The 13,723-nt window shown below is 35.6% G+C and overlaps 2 protein-coding genes across 2 annotated transcripts; one reads left to right on the top strand and one right to left on the bottom strand.

The window, feature by feature from the left end:
• Window positions 1–5,808: 5,808 nt before the first annotated feature.
• LOC119085368 lies at window positions 5,809–6,666 on the bottom strand. The gene is made up of 4 exons (XM_037195751.1): window positions 6,579–6,666; window positions 6,329–6,508; window positions 6,051–6,269; window positions 5,809–5,991 (listed from the first exon to the last, which is right to left on the bottom strand). Exons 1-4 carry the CDS (start codon window positions 6,604–6,606, stop codon window positions 5,906–5,908), a joined length of 513 nt encoding a protein of 170 aa, XP_037051646.1. The 5' UTR covers window positions 6,607–6,666; the 3' UTR covers window positions 5,809–5,905.
• Window positions 6,667–8,118: 1,452 nt separating this feature from the next.
• Window positions 8,119–9,912, top strand: LOC119085367 (epidermal retinol dehydrogenase 2). Its single transcript, XM_037195750.1, has 6 exons — window positions 8,119–8,376; window positions 8,574–8,723; window positions 8,788–8,942; window positions 9,009–9,363; window positions 9,427–9,617; window positions 9,716–9,912. Exons 2-6 carry the CDS (start codon window positions 8,574–8,576, stop codon window positions 9,783–9,785), a joined length of 921 nt encoding a protein of 306 aa, XP_037051645.1. The 5' UTR covers window positions 8,119–8,376; the 3' UTR covers window positions 9,786–9,912.
• Window positions 9,913–13,723: the final 3,811 nt, after the last annotated feature.

Raw genomic sequence — 13,723 nt, 5'->3', positions numbered from 1 at the left:
GATTTCGTTCCCACTTTCCGTAAAATTTATATAGCCGATTCTGAAGACCAGGGTTGAAAGGTGTGGAAATGAAAAATGGAATAATTCCACGGAGTTCCTTAGGAATCGTCTACTCAGTGATCATTTTAGCCAAAGGCTCTATACCAGACAAAAGTTGACCGATTTTTAAACGTTGGATTCGTTCCTTACATCCGCCGTTTATACAATAACAACACAAGGGTGATATGGATTTTTATTGTGCGCAAATTTTTTGAAAACGCAAATGATTTTTGTGGAACTTTTTTTATTTTTTTTTTTAAGGTATTTCAGGTTTTAGGTATTTAGGGTGATCAAATATATATCACTCTAAATACCTAAAACCTGAAATACCTTAAAAAAAATTAAAATAAAAAAAGTTCCACAAAAATCATTTGAGTTTTCATTTGTTGTCATTGTATAAACGGCGGATGTAAGGAACGAATCCAACGTTTAAAAATCGGTCAACTTTTGCCTGGTATAGAGCCTTTGTTTGAGTGGCAGATGATTATTGTCGTATGAGGGGTTTCCTCAGCGTTTGCCACTTGTGACGCATTTTTTTGTAAAGCTTTCGTTGTAAAATCTCATCGGTAAACTTCTCGTTGACATATTTTCTTGTTAAAATTTTCTTGGTAAAAATTGATTACGTTGAGGCGCAGAATGCGTCACCAAAACCGATATCAAATGTTTTGGAAGTTTAATTTTTACTACACTAGCGTCACCTTTTCCTCTTTGAGGTTTTTGTGGGATTTAAATAATTACCGAAAAATAAATATCTTCATTTTGTGAACAGCGCACTTTTTCATCGACGTTTGCTTAAATAATGTTTTGTCAAATACTTATTTCTGTTTTCAAATTAAGCAAACCGAGCGATTATTTATCTAATAAACCCAGATAACAATTTATCTAACAAAATGTCCATTTAATGCCATCGAAAAGTGTGTTGCAGCACTTTAAATGTGCATTAAAAAGTACATAGACCGTTACATCTTTTCTTTGGAGAATATTGTACATTTAATAAGCCATAAATGTATGTACATTAAATGTGGCAGAGCCGGATTATCATTTCCAGCGCCCTGGGCCGTAAGATTACAGCGCCGCTCAAAAATGTGAAAAACGAAATTTATCAATTTTTTTTAGAAACAAAATGAAATTAAATTTTAAGAAATGTTGTCTAAATTGTGTTTGCTTGTGAATTTTAATTTTAAGCGATAGAAATGAACGTAGAGTTGCGAGCGGAGCGAGCGATTTTTTTTTTGGTTAACCAACTCGACTTAGTGAAAAATGATCTCAACATATTACCCGATTTTCCGGTTAATAAACGTTTTTCTTTGTAATTTGTCTCCCGCGAGGTTTATCGCTTGCAACTCATTTAATACCCGAATTCTTTTGAAAACAGTCCTACCAGACGTGCCCATAGAAGGCAAAACTGTTTTTATTAAAAATCCTCAACAGCGGAAGCTGATCGAAAACAGGAAACATGCCCTTTTCTTATAGAGGTATCTTCAGATACATGTCATTGGAAAGGTAATTTGTTACTTAAAACAGTTTTAAATTTGTTGATGTTCGCTGACATCGCAAACGTAAGTGAGCAGCTGTTACTGCCACAGAAAAAATATTTTTTGATAAAATTTTGACAATGCCAGGAAATATTCGAGTATATTAACTCAGTCTCCGGTTTATACTTCAAACTTTGAAGTTCAAAGGGACATTCATCATGTCACAACCCATGCATGTTTGGTGTCATTGGAAAGCTAAGACCAGTAGCAACAGCCTTTGATGTTTTTGTTATTTTTTGTACGCATAGTAACCATCAGATGTTCACCGGTGTAGTCAAATTTTAAGCATTTTTCCAGCCGTTCATATCTCAGTTCAAATAAAGTTTAAACCAAATAAGACCTCATTTGCCTTAAAATTGCATGCAATTACCTTCGTAATGCCACTTCACACGACCTTGTACGTTTCATGTATATGGAGATACCTCCACAAGAAAAAGGAATTTATACCACTGGAGTACTTGAGTACTTTTAAAAAAAATTGTTGTGGCTTCCATTTATACAGAAAAAAATTACGTTAACCGATAATAACTGAGCAAGAACACTGTATCAAAACCAAGATCTAAACCTCACTTTGATTGGTGTACATTTTGCTTGTGTACTTTAGTCTTACTTTCCCAGCGCCCCTAATTTTCCCAGCGCCCGGGCCCGGCCCGCTTGGCCCGGCTCTGAAATGTGGTGAATAGCAAAAAGTGTACACTAAATGTACACCTGATCTAGTGAACGATTCAAAACTTTCGCGTTGTACAAAAAATGTGCATTTTATGTAAATCAACCAAAACGTTAAATCAACAAAAAAGTTTTTAATAGTTATACATTTAGTGTACACTTTTTGCCCTCATCCCATTTAATGTACATTAATGTACATTAAATGTTCAATATCCTCCACAGAAAAGATGTAACGGTCTATGTGCTTTTTGATGCACATTTAATGTGCTGCGGCACATCGAAAAATGGGGTGTGTGTTATCTGGGAAAATGAATGATTTTGACTAATTCATGTAAGTTGTATCGAAAGTGAGAATTCTAAATTCTGTAGCGATCATCAACAGATATAGAGGATGACATGGAGGATGACATGGAGGACATCAAAATGGACGATTGTCTATTGGATGTTGAAAGTGGTGGTAACGGTGGTACAGTCAATAACTCTTTCATTGACTTAAATGTTGTATCGATGCTCCTTCTGTACCAGAACAGAGCCCCGCTCAATGGTTAGCACGACTTGCGGCCGATGTCAATATAAGACAGAAGCAGACCTTTAAAACATTACAAAGTTTTTAAAAATCGGTTGAACTTTGCTCCAGTCATCGTGTTAACAAAGAGCAGAAAAGGCTTTTTTCGAGAACTACCACCAGATGGTTGAACCGATACCGCCCATTTTCGAACTTGACCGGAGTATTTCAATACTTCGTCGATTAAAAAAAAGTTTTCGAAAATCGGTTGAACTTTGCTCCAGTTGTCGTGTTAACAAAGGGCAAAATTTTTTAATATTTAACGTTTTTTCATCACATTTCCATACATTTTTAATCATAGTGAACGTGTTATGTACATACGGTGTATTTGTTTTCGTAAAACCCATGACTTACAGTCAAGGGAATTAAATTATTAATGAGAAATTTAGACCGTTCTAGTAGATTTTCTTAATCAACCAATAAATCATTACGAATACAAAATCTATTAAGAAGTTCAGGTTCAGACAGCCAAGGGATCTGACCCACCCAACAGGTGGGACCTAGTTTCATATAGGGTATAAAAGCGGCCAAAGTTTACAGAGGGTAGCCAAAAAGTACAATGTCTGAAAATGTAACAGAGAACTTCGATTCAAAAATATTTGTTTTGCGATTCGAAAGGGTTTGCAAAACTAGTCTGAGATTACCATTTAGAGGCTTCCTCAGTTGCTTTGTAAGGGAGATATCAGTCTTTCAATATGGTGAAATTTTGACTTTCAACTGCTATTACTCTATGAAGAAAAAGTCGAGAGCAATAATTTTTATACGCAAGTCTTAGAATTTGTCCGTCAATCAATTCCAATGTCAGTCTTAAGTCCTCAGTGGTTCACAAGCCCTGGCTGGCGCTGATGCTGCTTCTCAGAAACAGCTCAGGGGATTTTGCTAAAACTTGTTTACTTGAATAGCACTTCTTTCCTCCAACTCACTTATGAAAAAACCCGGGATGTTAACTTACAGCTTTATTTAAAGTTCGTTGAGCTCCACCGTGAGTTCAGAATATAAAAAAAGCATCAGAGATCCTTTAGAAGCAATGGACTCTTTGCAAATTTGTAGCCTACATTTAGGCGGAAAAATAATCGTTTTTCGTAGATTTCACAAATTTACATAATCTGCAAAGGTTTCTCTAAGTAGGATAAGTTATCACAATTTTTTTTTTTTTTTTTTTTTGTAGAGAAAATCGGTATCGCTCAATTTGTTCCAAAATCAATTTATTTTTGCCAAATTAATTTCGACATCAAATAGATGCCATCATCAGTGGCTGAAAACATTAATTTCATGAGGACCTAATCATAATACAACATATAGCAACACACATATCACGAATGTTTATATAAGTTTAGACACGCATTAAAAAGTGTGCTTCGTCATATGCGACTCCAATGCTAAACTAAAATACATAATTTCACATTAGAATAACAACTTAGCAAACTAATACCGGTCAACTTACTAAAAACTTAAACATTGGTAGTCACAAACATCAAAAATCTTTAAATTAATCAAAGAAAGAAGTCTGTAACAACAGACATTCAACTAGACTGAGTGTATCTAACTAATCGTAAAAAACACACAAATTCGTGTAACAAAGCAACAGCACACAGTGCAAATTTCACCAGAATTTCAGATAATGTTATTGTACGTCGACGGCAAGAATATGCAATCAGTCTGTTTGTTGAGACAATTCGGTGTCTTTTTTATCGCAATCATTTCTAGAATGTCTCTCTTCTTTTGATTACTTTCTCGATAGTACGATCGATGAAGTGATTAAGGCTAATCACTTTGCAACCGTAACGTTTTTGGCTCAAAACCCTCAATTGCTCGTGCTGAATGCTGACAAAGGGAATGTTACTGTGCTGATGCAGAAATTGGACTATGAAAATAAAATGATGACACTGCTTAGTGATTCAACAACTTACGTACCACTGGATCATGACCCAACCGCATCAATTCAAGACAAAGTCAACAAACTTTTAGGTCCTCATGAAATTAATGTTTTCAGCCACTGATGATGGCATCTATTTGATGTCGAAATTAATTTGGCAAAAATAAATTGATTTTGGAACAAATTGAGCGATACCGATTTTCTCTACAAATATTTATAATACGCTCATCGATTTACAATTAAACCAATTTTTCCTTCAAAACTAACAAAAAAACATCTTGGTTCAGAGAAATCATCAAAAAACGAATATTTTTCCGCCTAAATGTAGGCTACAAATTTGCAAACGGTTCATTGCTCTTAAAATTCTGTAGATCTAGAAATATGAAGATGTACCATAGTGATGAATTCCAAAAGTTCAGAAGAAAACACAAGAAAACCTCGGAATCGGAAGTCATTCAGAGTAGTTAAGTTCTGGATCTGTGAGTATGGTGACCATGTGCAGTGATAGAATTATAGGAACTAAAGCTACTCAATAAGTACAGAAGGGAAAAAAAACTCAGAAATCCTTCAAAATCCTTAAGTCCTAGAACTAGGAGAATTATTGAAATTTACAGAAAACAACGTTAAGTCGATAGTTTACTGTCTCTCTATAAGTTTCAGGGATTTAAGAAAAAAATATTTTTCGACCATTTTTTCCGCCATTTTCCACCATCGTTAGAACCATTTCGTAAGATGCCCGATTAGGCAGGTCCACTATGATTTGAGTACTTTCGACAAATGATGCTTCTACACCGCTATCCGCTCATTTTGTAGTTGATGTCAACAAATTATGAAATGTGTCTGATAAACTTTGGCAATAACACAAAAAATTTACGTGTGAATGAAGAAAAAATGTCTGAACCTGTAGCTGACAGTGTAACGTAACTCGAAATGATCTTTTAGATTTTGGGGAGTACAATGAACAAATGTGCGCACTGCGCAGCTTATCATTCTTATGTGACGTTAATGGCATCGACCCGTTCCACAAACTAGTTCTGAAATCAAAATTCCAACAATGTTCAGAAAATTTTGATTTTGAAAATTCGAAAGACGTTTTAGAATCTACATTCTTGTTCAAATGAAACACGTTTTATCGCAAATCATAATTTATTGACTTCGTCGTTTCTGATGACCTTTCATTTTATTAATTATAAGCAGAGAGGCACAATATCGTCAATTGTTACTCTAGGTCCTGGTGATTGGATATTGGTAACCACTAGCTGACTCCGAATAGGCAACTTCACACTCGACCTCAGTCTGAACCACCCACTCTGTTAAAAAGTTTCAATCAAATTCATTGCATGTCGTCCAAAACTTATAGGATACACACCCGTTTCATGTAGACAATTGTACATCTGCAGCGCACATTCGTTAACAAATCCTTGAGAAGACTCTACATCCAAACCACCGCAGATTGGCTTGTACTCCTTAGCATCACAGTCCAGAGACAAACAGTCTCCTGCTCCTCCCTGTTGAGTCGGTAATTGGTAACCACTAGCTGAATCCGAAGAGGCAACTTCACACTCGACCTCAGTCTGAACCACCCACTCTGTTGAAAAGTTGCAATCACATACTTTGCATGTCGTCAAAAACTTATAGGATACACACCCGTTTCATGTAGACAATTATACATCTGCAGCGCACATTCGTTAACGAATCCTTGAGAAGACTCTACATCCAAACCACCACAGACTGGCTTGTACTCCTTAGGATCACAGTCCAGAGCCAAACAGTCTCCTGCTCCTTCCTCAGCGTGCATCTGATGCATAAACGCCATTATAAGCGCAACTAGAATGTTGTGAAAATTGTTTAATTGCAAAGTGGAACTTTATCGCGAACATGATCAAATTTTGCTTACAACAAAAAATTAAGCTGATAAAATTCATTGCTGTTTTGTAAGACCGTTTGTCGATGAACGTTTAAGTTTACTAACGCCTACACAACAATTGCTTTTGAGTTAAATACGGAAATTTAGTCTTGTTCCACTCCCCCTTATCAGACAGAAACATGCCTACAAATCATCGTTTTTTTTGACCTGTTTTGGTTTATTGTTAGGTATTAATAATTCTGGTCTTGAGCAGGTGTAATTATATCTACAGACCCATAACCACATTATAATTGTTTCATTCTCGTCACAAATATTACTTCGAACATGACATACATATATCACTGCATCGTTTCAAAACTCTGTTATTCTCCATCTGTTTGGAATTTTTATGCCTGAGGTCAGGAAGAGTTACTTTCGCACCGGTGGGGAAAACACTCGACACCTGTGGCATAAAATAGTTATTTGTTGACAGAGGGAAAAAAATTGTAAATTCCAACAAGAGCGAGTTGGAACAACGCTTTTCATATGTGTAAGGTGTGATTAATCTTCTTCTCCTTGAAACAGAAACATCAATTTGTAATTCCAATTTTCAAAACAAAAACTAATGTGACAGTTCGGGGGAGAAAATAGACATTTTATCCATTTCAAAACTTGAGGAGAGGAAATAGACATTTTCTCCCCTGAACTGTCAGCAGTTCAAGCATCTACAATACATCTTTTTCTCGTGGCATTTCGAGTGGAGAAAATAAGGTTTCAGACAGCACAGTTAAAGAAAAGTTGGACATTTCATTTCGAGAGTGTTGTTTCAATTGTTTAAATGCAATTCCCAACGTTTTGCCCGAGGTAAACACAATGTTTTTCACAACAAAGGCTTCCGAAGGATCAGCGGAGAGGAGAAAATGACTATCCTCTCGCATGTGTTTTAAAATATCTTTTGGAGTGTATTGCTGCAGTCCTATCCGAAGTCAGAATCGAATAAACGTTTGAACGAGAGGACGATAACAGATGTATCAAGATCAATAGCTTTGCACTAGAGACAGAAATATCTTTCAAAATCATTTTACCGATTGGCTTATAAGTCACTATAAATTGACAAGTTCGGCTTGAAAAAGTGAGGACCTCAGGTAGGGACTATTTAAAAAACAAAATCTTTGAGACATTTGATAAATCGATATTCGAAATAATAGTCGCAGCCCTCAGGTCTATCTTCTCACTTTTTAATAGAGAATTAAAAAGGGAAAGAGACAGATAAAAATAGAATTTGCACAAGTCTAAAAAGCGTATATTTTATGACGTTCATGTCATTTCATACCTACCAACCGCATATTCTTGCCATAGTTTTTGTTTAAGCGATTCGCTGCATACTAAAAGAAAAGACACCCACTCCTTTCCTCATCGCGGTTTCCACAATATCCATCATCTTGCGTTATTAAAGTACTTTGATCTTTTTTCGCAATAACAAATCTGGTGCCGTAAGAGTTGCTAAGAGTACATTCTATCACACCAGAGCAGCAACGGAGAGTGTGTATATAAACTCATTGATACGAGTTTATAATGCAAGTAATAAAAAGTGATTTCTGGTTTGAATGATTCTGGTTGAAAGTGAAAATGAAAGTGCAACGGTGCAACGTAATGCAGTCACTCATTTACATTTGATTTGATCTGTAGTGTGTGTGTAGTGTCTAGCGTCTTCGTTACAAATTCATAAAAGTCGAACAGAAAAATCGCAGCGAAATTAGTGAAGATTGAGTTTTGTGGATCGGTCTGTTAGCTCTGATTTAGTGTGGACTTGTCTAATCTAATCTAGTGTGGACTTGGCGATTATAAAGTAAATTATCGTTTCAAGATACCATTTCGAAAAGTGATCGCTGATCAAAAATAGTTTGGTTTTGCTGGTGGAAACAATTAAATTTTAGGATCAACTTTCGAGAAACAATATTTCTAATTTTTCGAACCAAAACATTTTTTTGGCTTTGAGATTAATTGGCAATTCTTACTCTTACCTACGGTCACTTTCACTTACAGATGTTTAGTCTTGCACAAGCTTACGAATACGCCAAAGTAGTTGTAGATTTTACCCTAATCCTAATTCAATTCGCGTTCGAGATCATTTATTCTCTGATGAGAAAAGTGATAAAAGACAAGCCAAAGGACATTAGCGGCGAGATCGTTTTGGTAATGTTTCATATCATTAACTGGCGAATTTCTTCTGAAAAATTTCTTTGAATAATTTGAAAAGATCACCGGAAGTGGACACGGTATTGGAAAGGAACTTGTACTGCAGTACACGGCTTTAGGATGTGAAGTGATATGCGTCGACATAAACAAAGAAAATAACGACAAAGTTGTCGAGGAAGCAAATTCACTTCGTATTGGAACCGCTTACGGTTATAAGTACGATTGGCTGATCATTTCACTTTTCATTGTGCAATGCGGTAAATTCTCTTCGTCTCATTTCAGATGTGACGTCAGAAATCGTGAAGAACTGCAAAAATTGGCCGATCGAATAATTAAGGAAATCGGTCATGTGTCGGTTGTTGTCAACAACGCAGGAGTAATGCCATCACATCCACTACTGAAACACACAGAAAGCGAAATTCGTCAAGTGTTCGAAGTGAATGTATTCGCCAACTTTTGGATATTGGAGTCCTTCCTTCCACACATGGTAGCCAAGGGTCGTGGTCATATTATCGCAATGTCATCAATGGCAGGACTGTGCGGTTTAAATAATTTGGTGCCATACTGTGCCACAAAGTTTGCCGTACGTGGGCTAATGGAAGGACTGACTGAAGAAATACGAGAGACGAATTCGATGGTTCGTATGAATTCGATTTTGTTGTGCGATTTTGTCTAAGAACAGTCCTAATCAACGTTCCAGATCAAAACAACCGTTGTTTATCCGTTCGTTGTTGATACTGGGCTGTGCAAACAACCGAAAACTCGTTTCCCGAGTCTGTTAGGAATTGTACCAGCAAAAAGTGCTGCCACTGCAATCATTGAGGCACACAGACGGAACATGAAGGAAATTTCGATACCAAGCTATTTGCTTGCATTGCACAATGTATTTAGGTATGGACTGTTTCCGTCATTAACACTGTGAAATTTAGGTCGAATTAATGAAATTTATTTTGTGCATCTCACGTGTGTCCTCGTCGTCGCCGTTGCAGATGTTTGCCAATTAATTGTGGATATCTCTTTAGGGATTTTGTTGACGCTGGTGTTGAGTCAGACTTGTGAAAATTTTATAACTTGTGGCAGTCATAGATTGTAGAGAATTTCAACTAATTCCATTTTGATTATATTAGGAACAAAATTTTGTACAGTTTTGATTGGAAATAAAGTGAAAATTTATATTCAGCCGGTTGTTGCCTCAAAATAGAATTTTTGGATCAAATTTGTTCTCCGTAACAGATTCTTCGAGTAAAGTGCTTGGTATCATTACTTAGCGACTTAGACAGGTAGTAACGATGGCAGACAGGATTTTCATTTTACAGTTATTTGATGTGGCGGTGGCACCCTGAAATCCTTAATGCTGAAAACAAACGAGGCATTCAAAACGTGTTTTGGTCCTTGTTTTCACGACGAAATTGTCGCAACTGTCAAATAAATTTAGAAATTTCTCTATCGAAAATTGCGATTGCTGCATTTGTCAATGAAAACTAGGACCAAAACACGTTTTCAATGTCTCGTTTGTTTTCAGCATTAAATTTTGCATGGAAATAAACTGATAGAATAAAATGGATTTTGATATCCTCAAAAAATCATTTTTATGTCCTAAAAAATAAGAACTGATACCCTCAAAATGACTGTTGATAGTCTAAAATTGATATCCTTGAAAGTTGTTTTTGATATCCCTGAAAAAGAATAGGATTTACTTTACTCTTCTCACGGTGAGCTTGAATTTTTTTTTATTTGACCTCTCGTGGACATGAAATGTTTTTAGTGGTTTTTGTAGAGGGCGGCAGCACGAGTAGGGATAACATAACAAGAAAATATTTCGATGGGAAAATTTTTAATTAGATCGATTTTTCGTTTTTCTGTGCCCTGCAGGAAGCTTCGAAAATTGTTTGAAACCTACTGGTGACTTGTTTGATCACAAAAATATAGTTACTGTTTAGCCTGAGGTCTAGGCTTTACAGCGATACCAATCATGACATTCATGACTACCAAGAAACATCTTTTATGAAGGAAAGTCATTCTACTATGTCGATGTGAATTTTAAAGGCTGTATCATACGTGGATTACTTATATTTTCTCTTAAAAAGTATTTTTAGTTAATTAACATAATTTAAGGGGTTAATAAAAGGTCAGAGGATGAGCTTGGATTTCATTCTGACAAAATCTTTGTTGGTACACCTGAACGACCACCCAAATTTCTTCGTATAATGTCTCATTTTTTTAGTGGAAACAACTAAAATGTTGCAGAATTAGCTTAGAATGACTATTGGAGAAACTACGAACGAAACAAAAGAAAGGTTTGTTAATTTTTGACTCGAGATAATGCAGTTTTCTAATGGGTGCAATTTACAAAGAAACCTATTTCGAGTTAAAAATCTTCTTTCGACCTTTTATTAACCCCTTAAATTATGTAAAATAACTAAAAATAATTTAAAGAGAAAATAAAAGTAATCCACGTATGATACAGCCTTTAAAATTCACATCGACATAGCAGAATGACTTTCCTTCATAAAAGATGTTTGTTGGTAGTCATGAATGTCATGATTGGTATCGCTGTAAAGCTTAGACCTCAGGCTAAACAGTAACTATATTTTTGTGATCAAACAAGTCACCAGTAGGGTCCAAACAGTTTTCGAAGCTTCCTGCAGGGCACAGAAAAATGAAAAATCGATCTCATTAAAAATTTTCCCATCGAAATATTTTCTTGTTATGTTATTCTTACTCGTGGTGCCGCCCTCTACAAAAACCACTAAAAACATTTCATGTCCACGAGAGGTCGAATAAAATTTTTTTCAAGCTCACCGTGTTCTCTTCGTAAAAGGATGCATTCCTTAGAGTTGAAGAGAAGAGAACACCTTTGCGTTCCTATTCGTAAATGGAGAACTTATCGTTCAAGTACATCAGATTTATCTTTCTAGGACATCGAATTTATCTTTGTCGGGATATGATCATGTTTTTTGAGGATATCGCAAAAAATTGGGGATATAATTTGGCGGAAATGCAGGATATATGCAGGATTTTTTGGTATATCAAATTATCGTTCAGGATTATCAGTTTATTTTTTCAATAACTCATAGTTGAATCCCAAACCCAGGCGTCCCACTTGTCCGAAATGTCCGAAATTTTCTTCAAGATTTGACCGGAATGACATATTGAAATTTATAAAACCGTCTATACAAAAAAAAATCGCCTGCGGCGCGCTACACAAACTTTTAATTGTACTTTCAATCTACCAATATTTTCTACCGAACTTTTCATCGCAATGAATATTTGAATAAATATTTTGCATCAATTTCTGAAAACAGTCACATTGAGAAAACCCTGCTCCTGCATCAAATTTTGGCTCACTGTTTTAATTTTAAAAGTTGTCAAACTACTAAATACATCTAAAATTCTACCAAGTTCTTGATTTTAGAAACTACTTCTTTTTTGAAATCTTTTCCTTGAAGTTTTAAGTACGAGACATACTTTCTTTTACAATGAGAAAATTTCTGGATCTAAATAAGTTTTGCTCGCTTCGCTCGTACTTGTTATTTCACATTTTTTTTCAGTGACTAATAAGTGACTTCCTTAAGAGGGCAGACTAGGTGTGAAGTAGGCTATATATTGAAAAATTGGTTTTAAAATTAATGTAGACCATTTAATGAAAATCTGTTCCAGCAATTAGATGAGCAATATGTTTATCTATCTCTAAAAAATGAAAAACGATTTACAATAAGCAACAGTTGGAAGAAAACCGATTTCCAAAAAAACATTGCATAGCCTAACTTTAAGCGACGTTCATATTTTGGAAATCGGTTTTCTTCCAACTGTTGCTTATTGTAAATCGTTTTTCGTTTTTTAGAGATAGATAAACATATTGCTCATCTAATTGCTGGAACAAATTTTCATTAAATGGTCTACATTAATTTTAAAACCAATTTTTCAATTACAGCCTACTTCACACCTAGTCTGCCCTCTTAAGAGGAACCGGCACTTTGCTGAAAAGCATACATTTGGGCGATTTTTAAATACTGGAATTTAGTTTACTTTTGATGATATCTTTCCACGAGAATCCTTTTTCAAAAATGTACGACCGCAATTCCGACCACGAATGTGTTAGCTGTCAACAGAAAATAGATTTGGTTGTAGCAGTTTGACCAGCTCTGAGAACAATGAGCTGTTTATGAAAATTTCGTTAAACTGCTCACTTTTCTCAGAGCTGGTCAAACGACTACAACCAAAACTAATTTTTATTTAAAGCTAACTAATTCGTGGTCAGAATTGCGGTCGTACAACGGACCGGTGCCTCTTAATAATTTTTGACTAAACGAAGCAAACTCTTGCGAAAAATTTCGGAGAAAATATGTTTTGATCAAAGAATTGAAAATCGTACATAAAATACGCTTTATGCTTTCGGCAGAAACTATTATCATCCCGGTATGACGGGCTTTTTCATGTTTTCCCCGAAGCTCCTTTTGGTAGCCAGTTCGGCACTGGACAATCTTGAATATGTTCGGCCAGGCTTCTGTTAATTAAAGAATTTAACACTAACTTCTGTAGAAAGCTGTTAGATTTCGGGTCCCCTATTCTGGTCTCACGTTGAGAAAATCTTCTACTTTAAAAAAAACTTCAGCAAATTTTGTGTATATCCTCATTTCATTTAAAACCTTGTTTTTTGTTGATTGAATGGTTTCAAATGACTTGAGAGCACCTCGGTTTGCGAAAAAATTATTATTAACCTTTTTTCTCTTAACTTGTTGCAAACGGCAAGCATTTGACTAGTACTATTATCAGGTCTATTACTTCCATCGATCAAAGTATTTTCAATCGGTTGATTTCAAATCTTGTACTTCAATTTTGTTAACATGTGTTTTACTACATTGCCCAGAGCTTGTTATTATTATTGTCGTCGTTATGGGTAACAGATGAATAGCCGTGAGCTGTAGCCTGAATTAACTGAGGGTTACAAGCGAAAGTGCCTAACATTAATCGTCCAAGACAGGTATCGGTATGTA

The sequence above is a fragment of the Bradysia coprophila genome, unplaced genomic scaffold, assembly GCF_014529535.1.
Source record: "Bradysia coprophila strain Holo2 unplaced genomic scaffold, BU_Bcop_v1 contig_94, whole genome shotgun sequence".
In the NCBI taxonomy this organism is placed as follows: domain Eukaryota; kingdom Metazoa; phylum Arthropoda; class Insecta; order Diptera; family Sciaridae; genus Bradysia; species Bradysia coprophila.
This window is presented reverse-complemented; position numbering and strand designations above follow the sequence as displayed.

Excerpts from the sequence above, each read along its gene's own strand:
- LOC119085367 (XM_037195750.1), top strand. The coding sequence starts at position 8,574 with ATGTTTAGTCTTGCACAAGCTTACGAATACGCCAAAGTAGTTGTAGAT. Across the intron at positions 8,943-9,008 it reads GGAACCGCTTACGGTTATAA|ATGTGACGTCAGAAATCGTG; the intron begins GTACGATTGGCT and ends GTCTCATTTCAG. Across the intron at positions 9,618-9,715 it reads GCATTGCACAATGTATTTAG|ATGTTTGCCAATTAATTGTG; the intron begins GTATGGACTGTT and ends TCGCCGTTGCAG.
- LOC119085368 (XM_037195751.1), bottom strand. The coding sequence starts at position 6,606 with ATGAATTTTATCAGCTTAATTTTTTGTT. Across the intron at positions 6,509-6,578 it reads TATCAGCTTAATTTTTTGTT|TTGCGCTTATAATGGCGTTT; the intron begins GTAAGCAAAATT and ends ACAACATTCTAG. Across the intron at positions 5,992-6,050 it reads CAATTGTCTACATGAAACGG|AGTGGGTGGTTCAGACTGAG; the intron begins GTGTGTATCCTA and ends ACTTTTTAACAG.